At 37.9% G+C, this 27,715-nt stretch overlaps 1 protein-coding gene across 1 annotated transcript in view; it reads right to left on the bottom strand.

Moving 5' to 3' along the window:
• Positions 1 to 27,715, bottom strand: part of htr4 (5-hydroxytryptamine receptor 4) — a 76,551-nt gene that overhangs the window by 4,299 nt on the left and 44,537 nt on the right. Inside the window, exons 4-5 of the mRNA XM_062426201.1 lie at positions 22,883 to 23,083; positions 4,025 to 4,178 (exon numbers count right to left, since the gene is read on the bottom strand). Coding sequence (XP_062282185.1) covers positions 4,025 to 4,178; positions 22,883 to 23,083 — 355 coding nt within the window. The remainder of the gene's footprint in view (positions 1 to 4,024; positions 4,179 to 22,882; positions 23,084 to 27,715) is intronic.

Here is a 27,715-nt window from a genome sequence, read left to right as displayed (position 1 = left end):
CATACGTTTTAGACAGAGAGTGTACAGAGAGTGCTGCATTACGGGGTTATTTGTGGCATTAATGTCTCTGAGTCAGTTTAAAGTGAGTCTGTTACACTAATTTAAACCGTAACATTATTAAGTTTAACCCTCCTGTTGTCCTCAAGTCAAGGAAGGAAGGAAGGGAGGGAGGAAGGAAAGGAAGGAAGGGAGGAAGGAAAAAAGGAAGGTAGGAAAGGAGGGAGGAAGGAAGGGAGGAGAGGAAGGAAGAAGGGAGGAAAGGAAGGAGGAAGGAAGGGAGGAAAGGAAGGAAAAAGAGAGGAAAGGAAGGAAGAAAGGAGGAAGAGGGAAGGGAAGGAGGGAGGGAGGAAGGAAGGAAGGGAGGAAGGAAGGAAGGAAAGGAGGGAGGAAGGATGAAAGGAAAAGAGGAAGGAAGGACAGAAGAAAGAAGGAAGGTAATGGGTAGGAAGGAAGTAAGAAAGTAAGGAAGGAAGGAAGGAAGGAAGGAAGGAAGGAAGGAAGGAAGGAAGGAAGGAAGGAAGGAAGGGAGGAAAGAGAGAGGAAGGAACAAAAGAGAGAAGGAGGGAGGGAGGACAGACGGAAGGAGGGAGGAAGGAAAGAAGGAACCGTAAAAAAAGGTTAAGAAGGCTAATGTATCATGCCTTTCTACCACAGAGGATTTAAATGTATGAGAATATAGAAATAGACCACTCAGATAACGACACACTGATAGTCTGAAAAGATGCTAACTGTTGGAGAAAATAACTTTAAGTGCTTCCAAGACAGGAGGAAGGGAACGTGACTGACTCATGTGTGACAAATGTTTGGTTTTTAATGGGAGGATTTCACTTTCAAAAGAGAAGAGAAAAGGATTCAAAGATTATCAGTATCTCAGGGAAACTTTCCCAACAGGAGACAGGGGAGGGGGGAGGGGGGGTTGTCTTATATTTGGGCCAATATAGTATTTTTATCGCTGCTTTCAACACACACACATACGCAAAAGAAAGTGTAATAACATCAACAAAAGAGCAAAAAATATCAGTTGAGCCAAAGAGAGGAATTAGCAGTAAGTGCCATGAAGTTTGCAACAATGTCAATTGGATCGGATGACCTAATAGAGAGAGATAAACTATTCCAAAGTTAAGGGGCAAACACAGTAAATGCACATCGAGTAGACACCTTTGAGCTGGAATAAGACACTTTAAGTTAATATAATGTATGGGCACAACAATTCAGAAAAGCACAACAAACAACCACAATTTTATATTTAATTTCTAAAATCCTCCAGCAGACAATAGTCTAATATGCTCCTTGGAGTAATATGAGGACAGGAAGTATGAATGAATTTTTCAGGACTTTCAAACCACAAAATAAGTAATGTTAATTATACCACGAAGAGAAAGATCCAGACAAGAACTAAATGTGACACCTTGGTGATTATAACACAGCTGGATATGATGGGCTAGAGGTCTGAGACATTGCTGCAGGGTTCTTTAAAGAACTTTGGATCAATAATTAAGACCTCTGCACCTCTGGATCTTTATCTTTTCTCTTTATTCTACCGCTGTTCTTTTCTTTATATATTATAATTCATTGATTGAGTGCTACTGATTACACTCATCTACACATTTTATGCACTCAGCATGATTAGCAGGAATTGATTATGATTAGGAATTAGCAGCTACTTATTTTCAACCCTTTTAGAACAAATCAATATCTAATTGAGCCCCTCATCAGAAGTTATTACCTTAAAGTGGACAGGCAACCTTATCTCCTAGCAATTACTGTACAACTAAATAGTTCATGTTTCCAATGACATTGTGTTAGCAAACTCAATTAACTAAGGGCTAATTTATATATCACATTTAAGTGAGGTTTCAGGGTAAATGGCAATCAAATAACTTGATAAATGATGGTTAATAAAGGATCATGGTCTCACTTAAAGGTTAATTGTTATTGTTAACATATTGTGCTTCAAATAATTGTGTCTGTATTAAACCAGAACCTTAACCAAGTGCTCAATGTAAACCATTTCTTTTAAGAGTTTTATTCACACACAACTAAACTGTTTCCCTATTATGTTGCATTGATAAATGTGATCTCTGCCTGGATTATGAGCACATAGGGAACTTTTTTTTTTTTTTTTGGAAGGAATGAAGCACAACATTTATAACTCTGAAGTTGGAGGGAGGAGGTCAAGATGCAGGACTCTGGAACCAAAGAAGTCCCATGTGTGTTTGGATTTAGGCACCAAAACCACTTTGGTTCAGGTTAGTGAAAGATCGTAGAGTCGCTCAAACATTATAAATATCTTACATCATGCTTCACTTCACTGCAGACTTTTTTCCTGTATTAAACCAAGACCTCAATCTTTCTCTAACTTTAACCCTTACATACTAACATCTGTAAAAACATCCCAAATGTTCTTTTATTCTTTTGATGACTTTTCCTAAAGTGGCCCAAAATGCACAAACATGTTATACTTTTGTATCTGGTGCTACAATTTTTTATCCATTGAGTCTGTTCTGGGTTGAGTATCTATTGATCTTTTTAGTTAAATGAATAGTGAATAGTTTTAATAAGATAGTAGTTATGAGGATTTCTTTTTATGATGTAGCAGTGAAGACTGATGGCTCTAATGATTATACTGTACAATAAACCCCACAGTTCCATAAAGCTCTGCTCATTTTCACTTTACATATAAAATAACATTTCCATCATTATTGCTATGTTATATTTTCATGTCTTAGGTAAAATAGGACATGATATTGTGTGATAGGAGACGTTTAGTGGTGTAAAAGCGAAAAATTACACTCTCTCTGCTCTCTGAAACATTAATCAAGGTTTAATCACATTTATTGATCAGTCAGATCGACTATTGATGCTTTCACAGATCTGGGGTTAAAAATTTGGTATAGACACTTTTTATGACATATTTTCATACTGCGAGGATGGAGAATATGAGCAGTATTCTGCCAGTACCTAAACCTCACCATGAAGAGTTAAATTTTTAATTATTTAATCATGAATCATTCGTTTCTACTAATGGATATTTTACTGCTAGATCAGATGTTTTGATGGGAAAAATAAGAACTAGGTTTATTCAATATTTATATGAACATTTTTGCAAAGTGCCAAAAAAAAAAAAGTTAATTAACAAAATGTGTTTATTATGTTGAGAGAAAATGTAATTAGGCCAGCACTGCATTTCTACCAGAACGTTTTTGCTGTTGCAGTTTAGTGTTGAATATGAACATCATTTCTGAGTTTAGGTTGGGAGTTGTAAACTGTTTTTTGAGTCCTGAAGAGCAGAACACAACTGCAAAACCTAGATTTGTCTTTGGACATATAAATAACTCAGTAGCAACTTGAACCACAAAGGCAAACAAAATTAAATTTCAAGATCAATATTTTAGTTTCTTATATGATTAATCACAGTGTTTTTTAATCATTGCTGCATTCCTGATTATTCTACTTTTCCTTTCTGTATTCCTTTTCATTTTGGTACTGTGATGTCTTCGGTTTCCTCTCGACCTCCTTTTCCTCCTTTTCGTTTTTTTTTAAACGTTGGTCTCGTATCACATTAAACAAACTTCACTGCATAAACAAGACACTCAACTATGACTCATCTGCTAAATACTTCACATTTTTTTGGAGTGAACAAAAAAAAAAGCAGCAGCTTGACTTCTTGCCTGTTGTGTCAGTGGCCTTGTCCTACTGCCTCTGTGTCTCATATGTTGATGCGGTCACCATAGCAACACATGAAGCATCTTTCTTCTTATTGTAAACAATGCTTCACAATATTTTAAGTAGTTATCCGGTGCATGTATACACTAATTGTCATTCTTTTTTGTCTTGTTCTACTTTCTTATGAGTTTTTTTTCTTATGCTTGTGCTCTCCAGCTTTTCCTCCAGCAGTGTATTACGTCATAAACCTCTTGCGTAGATGCAAAATATCCTTGGCTCCATTTCCCTATAAAACCATTTCAGGCATCGCATTGAAACTTTGCCAAGCACGTGCTTATACACGCTCCATTGTACTCACCAGGTGGTCGATGCCGATGCTGTTCCAGCCCTGCATGATGGGCAGAAAAGAGATGAAGGTGGGAATGACCCAGCAGCCGCCAATCATCATAGCCACTCGCGCGTTCGTCATTTTGGTCTGGTACACCAGAGGCTTGCAGCAGATAGCGTAGTATCTGCAGAGACATGATAAAAATGGGATAAATATGATTAAACACAATCAATACTTTAACTCATTCAGCTAAATACCATACAGTGGGAGTAGATGGCACACTGGCTCTCTCCCAAAGCACTAGTAACACTCTCATCTGTTGCACTCTAAATATATTTCTTAAAACAACAACAGATAAAAAAATGTTTCTCTTTTTCTACAGATAGCATGTTTGAATTAATCATTTAAATCCACAGTAGATCCAAACCTGTTATATAGAAAAGAAGAAAATAACTCGTTAAAAATGAAATATGACTTGTTTATAAAAAGAAAAAGTTGGACATAAAGAGAAAGTTACACATAAAAGAACATTTGAAGATAAAAAAAAACAAGTTTGAAGACGAACTTTTCAAAGTGTCAGTGTCTCATCTCAAATCCTTCAACAAAGACTGCAAAAATCAGACCTCAAAACAGAACAGAGTGAAGATGCAAAGAAACATTAAAATACTTGTTTATTTCTGGCATTCACTCACTCTGTCAACACTGTTTCCTTTTTCATTTTGGATGAACTCTTTTGGAAAGATGAGAGGGTAGTTTTTGCTGCCAATGGATTTGCAAACATATGCAAACCACCAAAAATTAAGTACTAGAACATATTCACTTATCAACTGTCTTCCTCACTTTGTCTTTCTCACAGTCCTGCCCTCATCCTCTTTTTTTCTTCTTTAATTTTTAAGTGTTTATTACGTCATCTCTTAATCCTTTCTACTAGCTCTCTCTCTCTCTCTCTCTCTCTGCCATCATCTCTCACTCACTTTGCCTTAATCATCCAAATTTGACTCTCCATTTCTGCTCATCCCTCAATCAATCCCTTCCTTAATGTCCACCTTTTTACTACAAATACTCTTCCCCATCTCTCTTGTAAAGAACCATACGAGCTCAACAACTGTGCTTGCGTCATCATGAACCATCTGTGGTGACAGCCTCATTTCCTCTTTTTAGGACTCATAGTAAATCGCTGGCTGCAGTTCATTGCTGCAGGAGATAGGAATGTCCCATCATCACTTGGCACTTGGACAGTTATAAAAATCCCAGACCTGGAGACTGTTAGAGACACTCTCTGCACTGATGCACTCAGTGATGTATCTGTGGGTATAAGCCGTTCTTTGACAGTCACTATACACCAGGTACATGGCACCAAGATCAGAGAAGCAGCAGTTCAAAAATTCAAGAGAAGAATTATCTTATGAAACAGTTTGTGTATTTGATATTCAAAACACAGTGTAGGATTTTTGGGAAGTAGTCCCATCAAGAACATTTCAAGTTAACAATCAGTTCCCTTTTCTTTTCCACTCTGACCCAGATCTGTCACTCCTATAAGTCCACATTTTCACCCTTATCTTCTTTTTTATACTCTCCCTGCCATGCTTTATTTCTCCCTTTGATACCAAATAACACACACATACACACACACACACACACACACACACACACACACACACTCACTCACACACACACACACTCACTCACTCACTCACTCACTCACTCACTCACTCACTCACTCACTCACTCACTCACTCACTCACTCACTCACTCACTCACACACACACACACACACACACACACACACACACACACACACACACACACACACACACACACACACACACACACACACACACACACACACACACACACACACTTATTTTGTATTATTCCCCTCTGACTTTCACCAGCTATTGCTTTGTGAACAGTATATCTGTGTGTGTGTGTGTGTGTGTGTGTGTGTGTGTGTGTGTGTGTGTAAGTTTGAGCGAGCATGACGCTACAGCAGGGATTTCCCAGCATGCTGTCTGGCAGTGATATCACAAAGACGACACTGACACTGAACCGCGTGAATGAAATCGCATGGATGATAGAGAACCACTGTGAAAGAGAGTGAGAAGGAGTGAAAAAGTCTGGAAAAGGGGAGAGAAGAAATAAGCAAGGAGAGGAGAAAAAGAAGAGAGAAATAAAGACAGAAACAAACAAAGATGGAACGAAGAGAACAGACTAATGAAGAAGAAAAAGGGAAAGAGGAACGAGTTAGTAAAGAAGGACAAATGGGGAGAGAACTTTATAAAAGACAGATACTGTGACAAATCCCCTACATCTGCAGTTCTACCTGGCTTGCTCAGTGACTGTGTGTGTGTGTGTGTGTGTGTGTGTGTGTGTGTGTGTGTGTGTGTGTGTGTGTGTGTGTGTGTGTGTGTGTGTGTGTGTGTGTGTGCACGTAGACATTGAACAGAACTCAAACGTGTTCCTGTGTGATGGGAAACAGACGAAGTCACCCAACCGAGTCGCTTAGACCTCCATTACCCCCCATTACATGGTGTGACTGTGTGTACGTGTGTGTATTTACTTGTGTGTGTGTGTGTGCCTGTGTGTGTGTTACAGGTGTGCTACCTTATGTGTGCTTTCATGTCATGTTTCAGTGTGTTTATAACTTACTGAACATAATTCCCTTTTTTGCAGCGCTGTAAAGTCTTTTTAGCCTGTCTGAGCTATTTATTTTGGTTTTAATGGTTCTAAATCTGTCATCTTCAGTCTCAGTGCTCTCATTAACATCATTTCCAGTTGCAGCTGTCTTAGCAAACAAACCCTGATAAAAGCAATGCTAGTTTTTCAAAGGAGATTGTGGGAGTAAATATTGGACTTCCATTGATCAGGTGGACAGAAACACAACTAAACATGTGATGATAACGTGGCTCTGTGTCTGCTGGATGTGTAAGTGGGGAACTATTTGCTAACATGTTCGCTATGACACCTTTATGAGGCGGTAACATGTCATAACTGTGTGTCTGTTAGCTTGTTTTGGAGTTTGTCTGCCTCCAAAAAGGTAATAATTGAAACCTTAAAAATGATCATCCAAATAATTTATCAATCATGGGAAGAATTATTTGAATTTGTGATCATAAAGGAATCAAAACTGTATTTACACCTTGTCTTTGTGTCAATGTCAGTGTCTAACACCCAAACTTATTTCCCCTGATGGCAGCTAAATATCTCCACAAGGTTGGCTGAACACGGTTTCTACTGCAGCAGTATTAAATCTAATCCAGTCTATCCCATCATCAGTCACTGTGGGTTTATTTCTGCCTCCTCTGCTGTGATCCTATCTCATTATCTACTCTCAGTGCATGGCATTTCATAGCCATCAGTAATTTGGAGTGGCTGTATATACTGTGTGTGGTCTGCATCTACTGTGGCATTCAAAAAGGTCAAGAGATCCTTTATACTATTTGAATTCCCACAAGTATGAATTGTCGCATTGTCTCGATACACACAAACACGTACGTGCACAAAAGAGCAGTATGTACGCACGCTGCCAGCCACGAGAAAACACACAAAGACCCGACACACGCACACATGAACCTGGTAGAGATTAGAAGCAGACGCAGCACGGTTGGATGGCAGCGTGTCCTGACCAGGAGCACTTTAAATGGTCCCTGTTTCCTTTTGATCTCCTAAACATTACTCTCTGTTTATTTCTGACATTTTTATTCAGACTTTATTTATATGGGAACTGGTTTTTCTGAGAGCAGCCAAAAAACCTAAAGGTATGTTGTTGTCTTCCACATTCATTGCAGGACATTTGATTGGACGTTAAAGAAGGTATGTGAGCAGACGGTTGGCAGTTTAAAGTTTAGACAACCCTCATGATTTGGAAAATATAAAAATATGACACTACTTTGTACCTACAGAATATGATAAGATGCATGGCAATGTATATTAATCAGACAAATCTGGAAGGCTCATTAAACTTTAAAAAATATAAAGAAAATGCATTTGTTTTAATTTCCCATGTTGACGTTGTGTGTTACTTTGCGGGATGAATATGTCCGTCAACAACATATAATAATGCAGATTTCATATTTCAATAAATTTCATGACAACTGATATGATTTTAATTTGCTGATAAAGATTGTGAGAAAAGTTAGAAAACAGTTTCAGGTACACTTACATGAACACTTTAGTCATTTCCATTTTCTAGAGTTGTACTATGGTAATTTTACCCTTTCACTATAATATAGAAGCAACTGTTGCCCTTTAAAAACCCACAACATTTATCTGACAGCTAAATTAAATTCATAAAACCACAGATAATGTCAAAAAAACACTCTAACTCGAAATAGTAAAAGCAGATGGGACTATGGAGGGTAAAGGTTAGGCAAGAGTTGGATGTTTCTGAGCTGAATAAAAGACAAATGTTTGGTTTTTGGTTGGTCTGTTTTGTCAAATTATGTGTAGTTTTTATTGTGTGTTGTAATGTGTTAATGTGCTGTTTGTTAAAATCTTGTTTGCTGTCTTATTCATTGTGTTTTGAACCTCTGGGCCACCGTACAACACACTGCCTCACGATTTTGGATCAAAATGTGATCTTCGGTGATCCGTGTCAAACACTTAATTACCCTGATTAAACAGCGTCGCCCTATCTTATCATTCATCAGCATCTGCTCCATTTCCTCCAAAGATATTTAATCCATATCGGCAAGTTTTGGTTCAATTTTGGTTGCAAATGACACTAGAGGACTATTTACTGTCTTGGTGTCAGGCAAAGTAAAAGTGCTTTCTATAATACAGAACACAATGAATGCAGGTAGAAGCCAGGAATGACACTTATACAATACCTTTCATGATATAAGAGGGTCTGTAAAGGATTTCAAGGAGGCATTTTCTATTATACGAAGGTCACAGCTCAGCTTCTCCTTTGAGTGGAAACGTAATCTTTTCTTTGCATTAAATGACTTTGCTATCACGTCTTCAGCCTCTTGTTTTCTATGCCCGGCCTTTGCTCTATTTACTTTTTCTACAGTTTTCTGTGATGCGTTTGCCTCTTGAGTGAATGACTCTGCATCACAGAATCCATGACAGCCTTGATTTCATTTGATTCCCTATTCACTCTCATCTCCCTTTTCTCTGTCGTCTCTTTTATCTATTTACAGCTCTCTTTGTTGTATAGCTATTTCTATTTTCTGGCTTTGTTAGCTGTTGTTACCAAAGGCTGTAAAATAAAATAAAAATATAGACGTGGTCACCATGACGTCAACAGGTGGTTTGTAGACTCCAATTTTGAAGCCTTGAGTTGAGTTTTGAACATCGCCATCTTGGTTTTTTGGAGCCAGAAGTGATGGGAAGTTACCATATTTGGACGAAAGGGTTACGCTGACCCTAACGTCTACGGCTAACTGTGGTAATAGTAATAATGTTAATGCTAATTAACTGTAGCTACCAGAAACACTGAACATCTGACATCTTAGAAGGTCTTTATAGTACAACCAAACAATGAACAAGTCATCAGCAGTTTAGTTTTGTAACTGTTGTTTTAACCCTCGTGTTGTCCTCGTGAGGAAGAAGGAATGGAGGAAGGAAGGAAAGGAGAGAGGAAGGGAGGAAGAAGGAAGGAAAGGAAGGAAGGGAGGAAGGAAGGAAGAATGAAGGAAAGGTGGAAGGAAGGGAGGAAGAAGGATGGAAGAGAGGAAGAAGGAAGGAAAGGAGGAAGGAAGGAAGGACAGGAGGGAGGAAGGAAGGAAGGAAGGAAGAAGGAAGGGAAGGAGGAAGGAAGGAAGGACAGGAGGAAGGAAGGGAGGAAGGAAGGAAGAATGAAGGAAAGGTGGAAGGAAGGGAGGAAGAAGGATGGAAGGGAGGAAGAAGGAAGGAGGAAGGAAGGGAGGAAGGAAGGATGGAAGGGAGGAAAGAGAGAGGAAGGACAGACAGAAGGAAGGAAGGGAGGAAAGAAGGAACAGTCAAAACAGACGGGGTCAATTTGACCCGGGAGGACGACAGGAGGGTTAAAACATTTGAATGAGATTTTGAAGTTGAAAATAGGGATTCGATTTTGATGAATTGAGATTTTTGTACTTTTTAAAAACATCTTTAAAATCATATTTTCAGAATGATTTATATCATGTGTTGTATATATTGTATTTTTTGGGAGACACATTGTTTCAAAAGCTGTATTCATCCTGAAAATGTGTAAAAATAAAAATAAAATAGTTTATACACACTAAATACTTTACTATGCTCGCACTGTGTAATCATCAATCACAGTATCTGTAATCAGGTGGAGCGATTTTAAATATGTGTCGATGCAATCACATCAATTCAAACTCCTTCTGTATCTCTTTCTTTATGTCTGTCTCTGGTGATATCTTAATAAATCTACCTGCACTGGGAGCTGCAGTGTTTGGACTTTTTTCGCATCCACCATAAACTTTTTTTCCTGCTTATATTCTCTTGTCTGTTTTTTTCCACTTCATCTCACTCTCTGGGTGTTCTTGTGTCTTTACGTCCAACAGACAGTTTGTGTTTCTACATCTATGTTTCTGTCTAAGTTCACGTCCTTCCTGAATGTCTTTGTGATGGAGCATCCTCCTTGTGGCAGTTCTGGTATTTTTAGTCTTAATTCATTTCCTCAGAGTCCTTTCAGCATCTCCAGCTTACACTGAATGAATGAGAAAATGTATCCTGCAGCTGTTCACTTCATTTCTACGTATTCCTTTTTTAAAATCTGTTTTCTACTCCATTTCCCCCTTCTTTTCTCTTACTATCTCCATCCTCCTTCTCTTTCATTTTCTCTGTCACACATACACAAGCTTGTGTTGTCTGTCAGCCAAGTTCTTACAGCAGAAATATACCGGAGGCAACAGATGTTTCGTTTCTTTTCTTTTTCTTCTTCTTCTTCTTCTGAACACTGTGAACTGCGAGCATCAAATGTTTATGGCTGCCTTGATTCTTCTGCTTTCAGCTTGTTGTTTTAAATTCAGCGTTCAGCGTTTTCTCTTATTTAAGCAGCCAGTGACCTAACCAAACCTGCTTCAAACTGAAACAACAAAGATCCAGATAAATGATCAGGTGAGGATTAAATAAGAAGCATTGTTCACATCAGACATCTCATTACGTAACAAAAGGAATTCCATTTAGCTGCTTCAGTTTCAGGACGCTGGCTCCCTGTCACACTATCATGTCATTAAATGTCTGCTGTAAAAAAAGGCGTATAATAGGAATTCAAATGAACTGTCTCATACAAACTCTATCTTACACAAATTATGTTTCTATACTACTAAATAGTTTTCCCAATTATGTTGGCGTTGGCAAACATAATTGCTGCCTGGATTAATGGGTTTTTTCAATGCATGAAGCATTAAACTAAAATATCACTCTAAAGTCAGAGAGGGGACATCAGGGAGGAAAGCGAGCATACTAGATGCATAACTCTGACTGCATCACATCCTGACGCTCACATGTGGTTTTGGATTGACATTTAAATGGTTCTCTTACATTAACCTCATGTCAATGCATAAACTATAAAAAGTTTAATATTGCTGTACTTACTACTAGAAGATATTGTGCTGCATGATCAGACATTCTGATAGAAAATAATTAAATACATCTCATTCATTCTGTAAATTCAATACCAACATTCCTACAAATTGCCAAATATGTTAATTAAAAATATTTTCCAATATGTTGAAAGAATGTTATTCAGCCAGCGTTATGATTGTAGCAAAACATATTTCCTGTTTATAGTAGAATATGAATGAAGAAAGGGTTACTCATGCAGGAAAAAAGAAATGCACTGAATTCCACATTGATCCTCATGTGTGTGTGTGTGTGTGTGTGTGTGTGTGTGTGTGTGTGTGTGTGTGTGTGTGTGTGTGTGTGTGTGTGTGTGTGTGTGTGTGTGGTGTGTGTGTGTGTGTGTGTAGAAAAACAACAACACTGTAACCTACTTTGAAAAGAGTTTACTAAAATTAATGTAATGTAATTTATTTTTCTTCAGGAGAATAATGAGACACATCATGCTTAGATGCACCCAAGAAGCTATGACACTGATAAAGAAAAAATATATATAATTATTATTATATTATATAAATCTAAGTGACATGTGTTAGTAAACCCATTTTTTAATATCTATGGCCCAAACGGATTACTGGTTCATTGATCCAAAATGATTAAAATACTCACTTTGCTGCCTAGAAATAAAAATATATATCCTGTATGATGTTTACACCATGTTGTGTTTCTGTAACGCTCCGTCAACAGCTCAAAGGTGCATTAGTTTTGGGTCAGGAAATCTTTTCTTACTGAATGCAGTGACAAAAGTTTGTGGTAAATAAATAAATAAATAAAATTACTAAATTTGAGATGACAATATTCATAACCAGGCGGAAATGTGTTATAAATGTTTACCAGTTTTATTTTTGTGCTTTATGTCCTTCTAAATTATTTTCTGTTATGTGTTCATTGCTTGTTTATGTCTCTGTCTTTCTCTGTGGTCGATTCATGCGTCCTCTCTGAGACTGATGATATACAAGAGAAAATGTCCATTTCTACTCTGCTATTTTCTTCGTCTCTTTTACAGAAAGCTGTTTTGTTCAGGATGCGGGGAACAACACTCGACATCGCCAGCCTCCCGTATATTTCTCCTCTGCTTTTACACGAAGAGCAACAACACAGCCCTTCAGTCCGCTGTCACTAGCAAATCTGTATCTTTGTGTCCCTTTTGTGTCATAATAACATGTGAATACCCTTCTAGTGGTGCTCTAGATTGATTGCAGTAAATGTATTCTCTCAAAATGAATAAGATATTGATTTACTGGTGTTTAAAATCACAAATGTAACATCTTTTAAGTAACACTCAATAAAGTTTTGCAGTGTTCTCTTTCAATTTATTTATATATATAGTATATTGTAGCATAGTGATGTTATCTCAGAGCACTTACGGAGGAAAAGTAATGGGATAGTGAGACATTTGTATAATTATGAGATGATACAAGCGATTTTTATTAAATTACATTAACATTAGGACATGCAAATTTGATAAAACACACATATAAGAGAAGGTATTGTCCTATTTTGTGACTTTTACCTGCAACTACTTCACAGCTTCTTATTATCTTTGCATTTTTTGTCATATTTCCTCTCTGGTTCCACCTCTCAACCCGGTCTCCTAGAAACTACGTTTATGTACGACTAAATAGTTTTCTAAATCACATTGTGTTGGCAAATGCAATAACTGCAAGGATTATGTTGATAGGTGATGTTTTAAATGAATTAAAAGCTACTCAGGACTTGGAGGGAGGATGTTCAGATGGACGGGGGCGTCTGAGATGCAGGAGTCTACCTCCAGAACCCGAAGTTCACATCCTGAGTCATGTGTGTGGTTAGTTTCAGGCATCAAAAGCAATTTGGTTGAGGTTAGTGAAAGATCATGATTTCACTTAAATGTTAACAAGCATGTTGTGTCTGATGCTTCAAGTCATTGCAGACCAAGATCATCTGTCTCTGACGTTAACCCTCCTGTTGTCCTCGAGTCAAGGAAGGAAGGGAGGAAGAGGGAAGGAAAGGAGGGAGGAAGGAAGGAAGGAATGAAAGGAGGGAGGAAGGAAGGGAGGAAGAAGGAAGGAAAGGAAGGAAGGGAGGGTGGAAGGGAGGAAGAAGGAAGGAAAGGAGGAAGGAAGGAAGGAGAGAGGGAGGGAGAAAGGAAAAGAGGAAGGAAGGAAGAAAAGAAGGACAGATGAAAGAAGGAAGGTAATGGGGAGGAAAGAAACACAAGGAGAGAGGAAAAAAAAGAAGGAAGGAAGGAAGGAAGGAAGGACGAGGGACGTAAAGAAGGAGGGAGGGAGGGAAGAAGGAAAGAAAGAGAAAATGAGGGAGGGAGGAAAGAAGGAACAGTCAAATTGACCCGGGAGGACGACACAAAGGTTAAACAAAGGTTAATAATGCTGCAGTGAATAATATAAGTGGATATTTTACTGCACTGGACATCAAGAATCAACATTTTTGCAGCCAGATACATTAATTAACATTTTCTCATTATGTCTATCATTAACATAGAAACATAATTCAGCAAATACATTTCAATGAAAACATAATTACTGATGTATTTAAGCCGTATATGATTGAAACCGGGTTTCTAGCGCAGTTATAGCTCATACCTGCATGCTACTAGCCTCACCAGAGCAAACCTAACTCATTATAAAAGGTCTCTTCTTTATCCCACAGGTAGCTGATTAAAATATCCAGATTTGCAATTATATTTTAGCGGTTACACAAACAACCTTCGATGAAAACTCTTTAGCTAAGCCTCATTGTTGTTGCTGTAATTTCCTATTGCTGCATTAATTCAGGACTTCACACAAACACTTCTATCACAAAGTGTCCATTTATACCGTCCAGTTAATAGGATTCAATCTAGACCAGTCAGCCACTGCACTGATTAACTGGTGATATTAATGGCAAAAAACCACATCCAAGGACCAGATTTAGAAAAGTCCAATGCTTAATGCCATCCCTTTCTCCAGTTGTAATATCATAAATTACCCCCCCCTCCATTCCTCCTGAGGGTCAGTTTGTAATCTTTTTATTTGGGTTATGAAATTCATGAGGTCAAAAAGTTGGTGAAGCAGTGAAGCAGTGAAGAGTGCGTCTTCACTCCTCAACTGAGTGTAAATAGCGTCTATAATTGCACAAATCCACCGAAGCGTAGAGGATGCTTGTTTCTCCATGAGACCCCCTCTGGACAGTCAGACAGAAAAAGACTCTGACTGTCACCAAGCCTGTTGTAAACAAGGATATGAGCACAGATCCATGACGGTGTGTGCTTGTTCTTGCATATATTTTACATATAGGCTTTCTGCTTTCATTTGTATTCAAGTGTTATAGTTTCTCATCAGGGCACAAACAGTGGGAGGGCTCAAGCCATGTGGTCTTTTCCCCCATCCTAGTGCACCAGCAGCAATGATATACAATGACAAAAAAAGCTGTCTGATCTGCAGCTCTGTCTGCACCAAACTCAATTTCTCATTTCCACTGTTTAACTTCTCATCTCCTCTTTCAACCAGGAAAGGTCGACTGGACTCGGTGTTGTTTTATAGCTACATCCTGCATCAGATTCAGACTGATTTTATAGCTTTACTAGAAAAGCTTTCAGTACAACCATAAAGATATTTCATTGATCGAAGCAGATATATTTTCCTTGCTCATGGGCATCACGAGGGGAGTAAATAAAGGATGGAGCATCATCTTTGTCCGCCCCTCCCACATAGTCAAGCATTAAAACTTGAAGGTTAAGGTAAGAGAGACTGTTTCTTCTCACTTTCTGTCCAACTTTTTCTCACCTACGTCAGGTATTTAAACTATTAGTATTTACGTGGCTGCTTCTCTTACATCAAGGCTGCTGCAGACACTCTGTTGGCACAAACAACTAAAAGCGCTTCGAGTAGTCATATGGAGTCCAACATGCATTTCTCAAATATTCTTTTTTTGTTGGTGATTCAGGAAAAGTCAATTTGCATATTGCAACAGAAATGGAGACATGAAATGGATCCTTCATTTAGTTTTCACAACTGCTGGTGATGAGTATAGGTGCAATCAGCCTTTAACATACACTGAGGTTTATCAACGACAACCTTTTTGGACATTTTTCAAACCATTAAACCCCATAAACACACAGTCAAAGACAATAAATAGCATCAATATTTACAACAAATAACCATGGTAACACAGTTGTATTTTTTACATTCTTTTTTCTTCATCTCACCCTTAAAGTCTCTACTTAACGTTCTAGTCTCACTCCTCTTTTAGTCATCTTACAATAACTAAACTTTTTCAGATTTTTTTCCTTACTTTCTTTCTCAAGTTGCGATTTGCTTCTCAGCAGCCAATCTTTTCTTCCTCCTCCTCCTCATCCTCCTCCTCTGTCTCCCTCAGTGCCCATGAGTCACCTGCTTTCACTGACGTTGTTGTTTGTCCACTGTAGCTACTGTTGTTGCTGCTGAAGGCTTTTGCAACATTATTTTTTTGTGAATGGCAGTAACGCTGTAATGTTTACGGCTATGCGCTGCCAGGGAAGAAGAATTTCCTCTCTATTAAAATAAACTAAAGTACTAAGTACGATTGCAACAGCCTGTACTCTTTCAAGGACTGTTTGCAGAGCTGAAAGGAAACCATTTGCAACTTCAGATGACTGTTTCTTGAACAAATCTTACATTGGCTGGAGAAATCAGGACCTGTTTTCTATATGGTTAAGGTGCCCTCACACCAAGGAACTTAACCCCTTGGGCTTCTGAGGAAGAACTGCCTGTCACTTTATCCTTCCTTCTTCATTAGGATTGGCAGACCTTTATTCCCACTGGTGACCTCAACAAAGCCCTAAATTAAACTTCTTGGATGTTGCTGCTGTAGATCATTTCTTACCCTGAGTTTTGCCATCAAGGCTACACAGGAATTGCCCGACTCATCTGAGTGGCGGAGCTTGTTTGAGCCTGTTCTATGACTTAAAGATGTGCAGAAACTGCTCAAGGTTGAAAGGATGAGTGAAAATATACTTAAATTTTATATGTGATAATGTGTCAAAAGTATTCTCATAAAACACTAGAAAAGAACATCATTCAAAGATAATCCTGTATAGGAAAATGCTCTGTCTGTATTATCTGTCAGGTATTGGCTTAACAACAACAAAGTCTGTGTAACATTACATTTTTAACAATAATGTAACTTAACAATAGACGCAGTGACACAGGCTTCATTTTCAGTGTGATGAATTATGTATCTCAAGTTTAAAGCGTCTAAAGAGATTGCAATTAATAGAAACATATGGCAGCCTCACACAGAAAACCAATCTAAAACAGCTGTATTATGTAGCGTACAATACTTTTTAACCCTTACATACTGTTAAGGGTCAAATTTGACCCATTTTTACATTTTAGAGCTGAAAAAACACCCAAAACACATTTATTTCAGCCTGACTGCAGCTGATATCCCTTTTTTAAAAATACAAATACAAAAGTTTGACCCGTGTTTATTAAAAAATTAAAAAATCTTATCATACTCTATAAAATGTACCATAATATAATGATTGTGAATCTATAATCTTTTTTTTTCTATGAGATTAATCAAACATGTATTAATGACTGATGGATAATTTATCAATGTGAGTTGGTGTAGAGACTAATTATGAATCAGAATATGAACAATAAGCGTACGGCCCGGTAAGGGTAATAAAGTCCGGTCCAACTCAGTGGCAATACGAGCATTACTAGAAATAGTTCAGCGGATGCTTCCTGATTAAACAAGGTTAAAAATATTTTTTCTTGGAGTCTTTCTTTCTCTGTGGTCTGAATCCATTATTCTTTGTTTGTGTGTTACTTTAATAGCATTTATCTCACTTTGGCACTTCAACTCAGACTAAACAGACAGGAAGTTTGGGTTCCAAATCACGATATCGAGGGACGATTACCAAAAAATCCAGTGTTTAATCTGCAGAGACTTGTTTTAATCTTTAGTTCCTTTGTTTCTGTTGGATGTTTGTGTGTGTGTGTGTGTGTGTGTGTGTGTTTGTGTGTGTATGTATGTGCATGTGCATGTGTGTGTGTGTGTGTTGCACATTTAAAATATCCCACAGAGCCCACACATGAGCACACTGAGAGAAACAGTTCATCTCAGCTGTGTACTGTCTGGGTTTGCAGACTCTCGCTTACATTTGGCTGCAACTGACTGACAGCTTCATTAATTCATGGTGTCATCATGCAGTTTTACATAAGAGCAGACTTCCTCTGGCTGTCAGTCTGTCCATCTGTTGCATTTAATAGAACCACAAACATGATGGGATTCAGGCCTGACAACATGTCATTTCAAACTACTCAACATACGAAAGTAAAACACAGTATCAATGATCCAGATGCTGTCGGTCTATTTAACTTAACTTTTTACAGCGACACCATTGCCTTAATTATAAATTTGAGTCGTTCATTATTTCAAGTGAAAAAGCTGCATGGAGTGTTGGCTGTGATTCAAAGCTTCATTGGATCTACTTTATGAGAGCAAACTATTTATTTCACTACGCAATGCAGAAAAACTGTACAATAAACAGCAATTTAGTTACTGTTTATATCAGTTGGTCACATTATTTTTAATTGTAAGTGTTTTTGAAGATGTTGAGAGATAATACTTATGTCTGTGTCACTCTGTAATAATTGATATTGTGTATAATGACGTTTTAGAGTATAAATGTGCTACAGTAATAAGATAAGATGGGAAAATATATAATAAAGGAGAAAAGTGAATATAACAATAGTGCAAAAAAACAACAAAACAAGGTACGAATTGTGCAATTGGCATAAATAAGAGATTAAATTGGTATAAAAGAGAGTAAAAGTGTCAAAAAACTGAGTACAAATTACACTATAGAGAGCATACAGAACAAGAACACACTGTATGTAAGTGTATTGCCAACATTATGAGCAAGAAGCAGTCAGAAAGGAAACGTTATTGGCTTTATGAATATAATTGTTCTTGAAAAAAGGGAACATGACAATAAAAAGAAGTGGGCAGTTAAAGGAAGTGGACGATGAAGATACAGCCAAGGGGAGATGTGATATGATTCACAGGGGACACGGAGGGGACTCGGGGGTAATGATGGGCGATTGACCGAATGAATTGATAATGGAAGCTATGCTGTTCCAGGATGCGGAGGCAGCTGTATGTACATCGAAGAGTACAAAGCTCCTCCAGCCTGATAATTGAATGAAGAGACCATTTCCTCCTTCGCTGTTGCTGAGCTTTGCATCTTTTTTCTTGACCAATTTGGAACATTTTCTTGTGTTTGTGGGCCCCAATATGCATTTACATTAAAAATGCATGCACAAACTTTTGGGAAGGAACTTAACTTAAACTAAATGATCACAGCCATTACACTAATCTGCACTATCATAATGAATGCCTCAGTGATGGAGTAGAGGTCCTCAGTTTGCTCCTTTTATTCCAATTGTAGACACATTGTTACTAGATGATATACTCACATATACAAAGGGTAAAATACCTGCTATACCTTAAAAGTTCAAATAACTTTTACATCCAGTGGAGTTTCTACAGCATGATGAACTCTCTCCAAAATGTGTCTTTAGGGCTTACAATGCTGCAGCATGTTTAAAAAGTCAGAGAAGTCAAATCAGCTTGAGAAGTGAGAAACCAGAGATTAGACTGAGACGTTTATGGAGACACCTGTTTCAATTTCGGAGAGATCGTCAAGGTGAAGTGAAGTTTAATCCAGCTGTCTACATGATAAGGATTACTCTGCTTGGTCTGATTTACTCATATCACGGGCTGCTACCCTCCATCACTAACACACATCAGATACCAACAAATATTAAGTTGGTAGCAGAAGAAAAATAAATTACAGAAGCTTCCTGATCACGCCACAGTCTGTTTAATGTCAGACAAGAACTATAAATACTGGGGAGAGAAATGCATCTGTATCTGATTCATTGTGCATGCTTTTCCAGAATGAGTATTAATTACAATTTACTCAAAATAAAATGAATATATTTAATTGACAAATACACTTTTTTCCATCATTATCACATCATTATTATTGAAATAACAGAACAAATGTGGTCTATAGATCACCGTGAAATCACTCATTTATAAATTGAGGGCAATAAATGAATAAATAATTAATCCAGCCACTTTAACAAGCTGGCCGATTATACTGAAAAACCAGCAAGACCAGTCTGACCAGCCTGGTAAACAAACTAAATCATCATAACACCAGCTGCAAACTGCAAATCAGATGACAATGAGTAACTAAAGTGCTCAGAGGTGATAAGCCGAAATGAATTAAGACAGTTTGACCAAAGCTGTCCAACACTGCAGAAGAATTAGCCAACAAATGATCAAGGTAGCGAGCAGCATAGTGAATTAGGTGGTAGGTTAAACTGCTACTGATTAGCCAGCAAATTGATTTCCACTTTACTTCCAGACCTCAAACATTATCCTAACGTGCCAAAGTACACTAAAGGTACAGCCTCCAACCTCATTAAAAAGGTGCTTGTTGACTTTGACCCTGTGTCTTTACAGCCACACAAAGCAGAAGTTTAACTACAGTTTATGGAGCGAGTGAGTGAATGACCGGCCTATACAGTAGCTGGCAAGTTTGTAAAGCTGCTTTCAACAGGCACAGTTGTGTTACCTGGTGGATTATTTCCCAGTTCACTAGCTCAATTACAAGCTTACTAGCCAATGAAACTGTTGGAAGTTGTGGGATTTTGAAGCAAACCAGATGAAATCACGCTGTCTTCATGAATCTCTCCCTTTAACTTGAGAATGTCAAAAGACATGATGGACTAGTCAATCATATATCAACATCTTCATACATCCCAGGTAATCAGCCATGTCAGTGCACTGGGCTGTGTGCCAGCATGAGGGAGCCAAAAGGGAACAGACTCTACTCCTTATGGCTGCTGACTCTGGCTGACATAAAGGGCTGGATACAGATTTGATATAATCTGTTCTTGCATATTAAGTGGGCCTACTTTGAGACAGTGCTCATCACTCATTAGTGGCAGGAAAGAGTATTTTCTGTCAAATTGTCTACTTTCCCCCATGATGCAATGAGCATATATAACTGGGATATAAGCCTTTGTGCCATCTAAATGTCATTATCTACAGTACCAGTCAAAAGCTTAGATACACCTTCATATTCTCTTGAATGATAACTTGTGTCCAAACTTTTGACTGCTACTTTATCATTCCTGCTGCTGGTATTTCAGTCCTGTCAAACACAAAAGACCTGACAGCAGGACAGAGTTTCACAGGGAATAACACATCCTGCATCCTGGACAGAAAACATCATTTATTATTAATTGCTAATTATCTTTACAGCGAAAAGTTTAAACTGTCTGGTGGTCCCTCTCGCTTTCTTTTTATTTTTCTCTTTCTCTCTCTAACACACAAACACACACAATTCCTTTATCAGAATGTTTGCAAGCTTCTGCATTATTTAGGATATAATACAAACACCTGCATCACAGGTGTCCACTTATATTGTCCGTACAAGAAAATGGACACCAGACAGCCAATCAAAACTGAGCCTTCTCAGTGTCCGAGCTGCAATAAACTGATATATAATGTATGTCTGTGCACGTTTGGGAGCCTGAATGAATAACTATTAAAAGGGCTCTCCTGCAGTTTAAATCATTTGTTATGTTTATGTTCACTGCTGTTCTGAAATGTGTTAGATACTGAAAATGCCAGAGTTTGTTTACCCCCCACTCCTCCGTTAAAATGAATTCCATCAGTCTAGCCACAGATGCAATGAAAGGAATTTATCAAGTCTATAAGTCCTCACACAATCCATGTTATCAGTCTGCAGGTCCTCCACCTGGAGCTAATATCAACGCTATCGAAATGAAAGGCTTTGCTTAAATCAGATAAATCAAATTGCATTCTGCCTCTTCTCACTCTTACAATTGACTATCATTTTAGTTCTGGACCAACTTTATGTGGTGGTAAAAAAGATGAAACAGCCCAATTTGTTCAGAATGTTTTCTACCAATAAATCATCATCGTCTTAAGAAGTTGCCCTCTAAAACGATGTATGAATATTTAAGGTGAATGAAAATTAGTATAAAACTGGATTAACTTGTTTTTTGGGCATCTTTGGGCTATGGATAGTCATATAATCACCTTTTGCATGTCGAACGTGTTTCTTCTTTACACATCCAGCAGTTATGGAGCAACTTCATCATTCAGGTTGTGTTTCTGCCCACCTTATGAAATCCTGATAAGTCCAATATTCACTTTTCATTCCCTCCAACTCCTGAGGGAAACATCTATTGCTTCACTATATTCACCAGCTAGTTTGCAGCTCACTGTCTATTTCCTGTCTGGTGTTGAACAGTTAGTGTGCAGTAGTTTTTTAGAGCTTTTTCTCTGTAAACAGCCTTTTGTGGCCAAAAACTATACTGACAGTTCAACAATGAGCTGAAACTATAAAGCTCCTTAAAGCTGAGAGAAGCTGCAGAGGCGCTGATAACTTTCTGTAGGTTCAACATTATGAGGAACAACACTGTCATTTGATATTGTCCATGTAAAATTAAATAATTATAGTTGCTTGGAGTAAATGTAATTCCTTCAAAATGAATTGTGGTTGGTTTTGTAGCTGTGAAGAGTTTATAGGATGTTCCACCTTTATAAACCTTTCCAGATGAAGCTGAAGATGAACGCTAACTACAAGACTAGATACCACCAGTAGAAATTGGTGAAAATACCTGCAGCACAACTACACACTAGATTCTGACTTTAACCTGGAATAACTCACCAACACATTAAGTCAGTGAATCTGATTCAAACACTATATCATCCATGTATTTTTATTGGAGTAAATGTTGAGTATTTTCATGAAGGGTTTGGAGATCATCCAAAGTCGTGGGCATCTTCCATTATTTGTTGAATAATGCATATGAGAAATGTTTAAGGAAGTATGTATATGATAGGGAATGTACATGCTACACCATGTTAGTGGCTGCTGGGTTTTCAGTGACTCTGTTCATACTGTGTGACAGGAACAAAAAGCTTTGTGCAAGACCCTACACATTTTTTCCACCGTTATTGCTGGTAGAGCTCATTAAACCTAAGAAATACAACATAGAAGAGACCCGCTGTATCAGCAGAGCCTCCACACAAGACCTGCACATAAAGGGGTTTGTATTACCTGCATAAATCCAGGTCTCTCACCTTTGCAGCGCAATGAAGCGTAGTTCATTACTTCAGGTAAGGTGTGAGTTTACACCACAGGGACAAAATCACACAGTATCTACTTCAGCTGAAGGTGAAAGTGGAACATAACTCTACGAACCCACGTTAAATCAAACCTGCACACATTAACACACCAGCGGAGCCTCTCACCTGTCCAGAGCGATGCAGCACAGGTGCAGTATGGACGCGGTGGTCAGCAGGACGTCCAGCGAGGTCCGGACCAGGCAGAAGGTAGCGTCGTAGTTCCATTGATGGTGGACCAGCTCGATGGCGCCGAACGGCATCACCAGCACCGACACCATCAAGTCAGCAAACGCCAGAGACACGATGAAGTAGTTGACCTTGATTTTCCTGATGCAGGGAAAGAATGAGAGAAGGAACAATGAATCATTTCAGAGACACAAGAGAATCAGATTTAAATCAATTTACAGCTCGTATTTGTGAACAATGAATCAGTAATGAATGATTATTATTCAAAATGCATATTCAGATCTTTAACAGACTGTCAAATCCTAACACTTTTATTCAATTTAATTAACTAACAGCACCATAGGAAACATGATTGTGATATATAAGGCTTAATTTAGGATTTTAATTTATTCTGGCAATGTGATTTTTTTTAATAATGGTGAGTCACATATGTGAGAGAGATTGGCAGGTGTATGAAGAAAGAACAGATATAGAGCAACAACAGGTAATAACAGCTGTTGATTGGCTGCTGATTGAGAGATGCATGAGGAGTTATTATAGAAAAACAACAAAACAGCTCATTAGGGGTCATTTTAATCATGACAACACACAAGAGAGCAGCTGTATTTCCATATGAGCATTTTTTTAATGAATTGTTATGTACAGATATGGAAAGAAAAAGAAAAATGTAGACAAGTTTAAATGAAAACTTCCTGCATTCAAATAAAAAGAGGCTAAAATGATAGATGATTACTTTTTGTCATTTAGGAAACTGACAGATGAAGAGGAACTGAATCATATTTGTTAAATAAATAATGAGCAAATAGTTTATTGGCACATTTCTCACATCATTTTGCCGAGTGTGTATTTTTCTTTTGTTCCACTAGATAAAAGCATTAGGGTAATAATTCATTAACACTACTGGCATTAGCATAAGCCAGCATTGACTTAATACTAGTTCACTACTATGCCAATCATTTTAAATTACATTTTTTACCTTTCAGTTTATGTTTATTTATTTATAACTAATTCATTACTCAGGGGTGTCAAACATAGAGCCTGCAGGCCAGAACTGGCCCAGCATGGGGTCCAATCCGAGCCACTGGGGGACATTGTAAATGTGAAAATTGCAGAGAAATAATTCAAACTTTTCAATAAAAAGCACTGCTATTCCTGATTTGTCCACTGGAGTTCCCAAATAAGAGTAGCGGGCCTTATCATGCACCCTCCTGCTAGCGTGCAGTCTATGTGACACGTACAGTCTTTTTTCTTCTGTTTCAACATGACAGTGCCGCTGTGCACGAAGCCAGGCTTTCATTTCCAGATACTTAAAAATGTTTACAAATGCTGTTATTCTTATCTACATGCATCTCCCAAAGCAATACTTGAAAGTGAATGTGCACGCTTCTAAACATCAGCTGTCTGTGGCGCTGAAGGTGATTATTCATATTTTTTTTAATATTTTCAATATTAATATTAGAAGTAACTTTGCATTAACTTGTCTGTAAGCTTTGCTATGTAATGAAAATACACACATCACAAAGTCTTAATATTGTAAACTGCACAAATAAATGCTTTATACTTTTGAATTCAGTATTTAGTATGAAGTGGAAACAGGTTTAAGAAGGTAGACTTTAAATGATTTATAGCTGCTGCTCCAGTCACAGATGTTACTCATTAATGCTAAAATGAAGCAGTGACTCCTGTTAGTTTCAAACATACGTGTCATGCTGCCATTATTTCTGTATTACACTATGTAAACGTGAGACAAGCATACAGAAAAGAGAAGATACAGAATCTGAAGATATATCACAGAAACATGGGATATATCCTGTAGAAGAAGAGGGAGAGGAATACGATGACGACACACATTTTCATGTGTATTGCTTGAGTTTTAATCTCCAATTTAAACATCCACATCTTGACAACAGTGTCCATGTCTTATAAATGTTCAAAAACAATGCAAACCTCCATAAAACATGTACTTTTTGGTTTCTCCTGCAAGTTGCTGCACATTTTGAAATGCTGTCAGCCTCTAACAAAATTGTAGAAGTCACTTGTTTGATCATTTTTAAAAGGGTTCACAAAATGTGCTTCATGCACGCCTTAGCCTTAAGATGCTTTTGGGAAACTAAGGCACACAAATACAGACATTGATTTCCCAGTGCAGCATCTCATTGATGCTTCTGAGGCTAAATGGGGAGCAAATCCCTGCAGCCTGGTCCCAAAATCTGGTTTTAGAACAAATCAAGCATGTATACCATGTTCTTTGAATCTTTGGGACAATCTTAAGGGGATATTTGCAAGACGCTGAGGTTCACTTACAACATCAAGGAGAAACAGGTAGACAGGAAAAAAGTTCAGGTTCTAAGTTTGTCTTTCAAAACCAATGTAGAGGAAAGGACAAACACATTTGATATTTATTGGTTCCATTACTCACAACACCATAGATTTCAGGGGAGCAGAACAACAACAAACGCAAGAAAATAGAGGAGTAGGAGGAAACATCCATCTTCCTGTTCACCGGAGTGGGAGGAAAGAAGACAGGGAGACATGCTGAGTAGTGAAAGTGAAAAAGTTAAAAGCCATCAAACGATCAAGTCTTGTCTTCTCCAACACACACAGACTTGTAGAAACAGAAAGACAGAGAGAGAGAGAGAGAGAGAGAGAGAGAGAGAGAGAGAGAGAGAGAGGGAGGAAGAGATTAAGGTGGATTCATTCTGTAAATAGGTTGTAGGTTGATTGTAGTGACTAACAGCTTGCAGAGTCTTTTATATATTTTTCTGTTATAAAATCTTTAATGAAGTAATACAGCTTTCACAGGCGAAGGTCATGCTTTTACTTCAAAATATTGCTGAGATTTAAAAAAACAAAAAACATACTTTACAATAAACAATTATTTTACTTTTATCTTTACTTTGCAGCTGGAATCTGCAGCGTTGTTCCTGGAAGCAGTGATTCATTGTTATCTTCCTTTTCTTCCCTGGATGCCTACAGTAATCATTTTGTGAATTGAAACCTCACTTTTTTTAATTTAAAATTGTCATCAAAGTTCATCATCTGAACCGAGAGTATCTGAACACATGCTGCAGAGCGGTTCAGTGTGAGAGGAAGTGAGTATTATGTTTTATCAATGCAACACATCAATGAAGGTAATGAGTAACTGTGACCCAAATTAAGCTATTAAAACTCATGTTCCTGCAGCTATGCTTTATTTTACAAAGTCACAAGCACACATTCTGTCGCAATGTCACATTGTATTCTAATTAGAGATATCCCAAGATGATTTTGGATACCCTAAAAATAAAATGAAAGCAATGAAATGCCTGCTAGTGTTGCAAAGCTTCTCTACTCGATGACAGCCGTGTTCTATCTCAAGCATTTCTCTCACTTGTGCGAGTAAACATTAGTGTTGAATGTGAAATATTATTTGGGCGCACCTCAACAAGGTGACACTATAACCTCTCTCTTTTTTATTTGCTTAATATTCAGGCTTTCATTTTTTATTTTTAGAAATCTAAAAATGACTCTCACTTTTTGAGCGTTCAAATGACGAACATCACAGGCAGCAGATCAAATCAGTTTTTAATTAATGTTAAATCTATTAGTAACTTGACGACAGAATCAAATTAAACTTGGCTGTTATCGTGTTTGTGTGCCGTCTGCAAGCTGGTGTCTGTACTCTGATACTGTGCTGCTGTCTGTGCTCAGCCAAAAATCACTTGTGGCTCTGCATCAACGCTGTGCAATCAAATTTATAGTAGCTCCAGTAACTCTCTAAAAGAATGATAAATCTTCTCTTGCTCATCAGTCACAGTCAAACAGCTCAATCAAACTTTCATGCATATCATACATATCAACAATGTAAACATGTCAACTTGATTTAAACCACGACCGAGGCTACACTTGATTTTTCAGTGTGTCAGATAAATGCAGTACTTAATCAACTTCTGCTGCTATGTAAACATGTATTTCTTGGTATACTGACTCGTTTGATAAGACTCAAAAGAAAATGTATTAACGAAATATTATTAAATGATCAAACATTCAACTCAAACGTGCACTAGGCAACATGCATTTAGGTAAATATACAGCAGGTATTAGTATGATTGGCTTTGATCATAATTATCATTAATGTCAGTAAATGATACAAGGTGTCATGTCAGATATCAACATAACTGCAACTTTGGAACAATATATTGAAAATGTCCCAAATATCCAGCATGCATCTGTTTCCAGTGATTTATTACCTTTATTTTCTGATTTCTTGTGCACAATATCCTACATTTATCCAGCCTTTATATCAGGGGTGTCAAACATGCGGCCCGTGGGCCACAACTGGCCTGTCAATGGGTCCAACCTGGCCCACTTTCGTTCCTTCCTTACTTCCTTCCCACCTTTCTTTCCTATCCCTCCTTCCTTTCATCTGTTCTTCCTACCTCCTTCCCTTTTTCCTTCCTTCCTTCCTTCCATCTTTCCTGCCTGTATTCTTTTCCTTCTTTCCCTTCCTTCCTTCCTTCTTTCTTGCCTGTCTTCTTTTCCTTTCTTCTTTTCCTTCCTTCCTTCCTTCCTTCCTTTCTTCCCTCCTTCCTTCCATCTTTCCTGCTTGTCTTCTCTTCCTGTCTTCCTTCCTTTCATTTTTTTAATGGTCCGGCACACATGAGGTCAAATTGGGTTGTATGTGGCTCTTGAATGAACATGAGTTTGACCCTCCTGCTTTAGATCCTTATCTCTGTTATACATTTCTATTTTACTTTGCAGGCTGACATTTTAGTTTCAGCTAATGTTGCTTTT

Source organism: Scomber scombrus, chromosome 9 (genome assembly GCF_963691925.1).
Source record: "Scomber scombrus chromosome 9, fScoSco1.1, whole genome shotgun sequence".
Lineage (NCBI taxonomy): Eukaryota > Metazoa > Chordata > Actinopteri > Scombriformes > Scombridae > Scomber > Scomber scombrus.
Note: the sequence above shows the minus strand (reverse complement) of the source record. Positions and strands in the feature narration are given on the sequence as shown.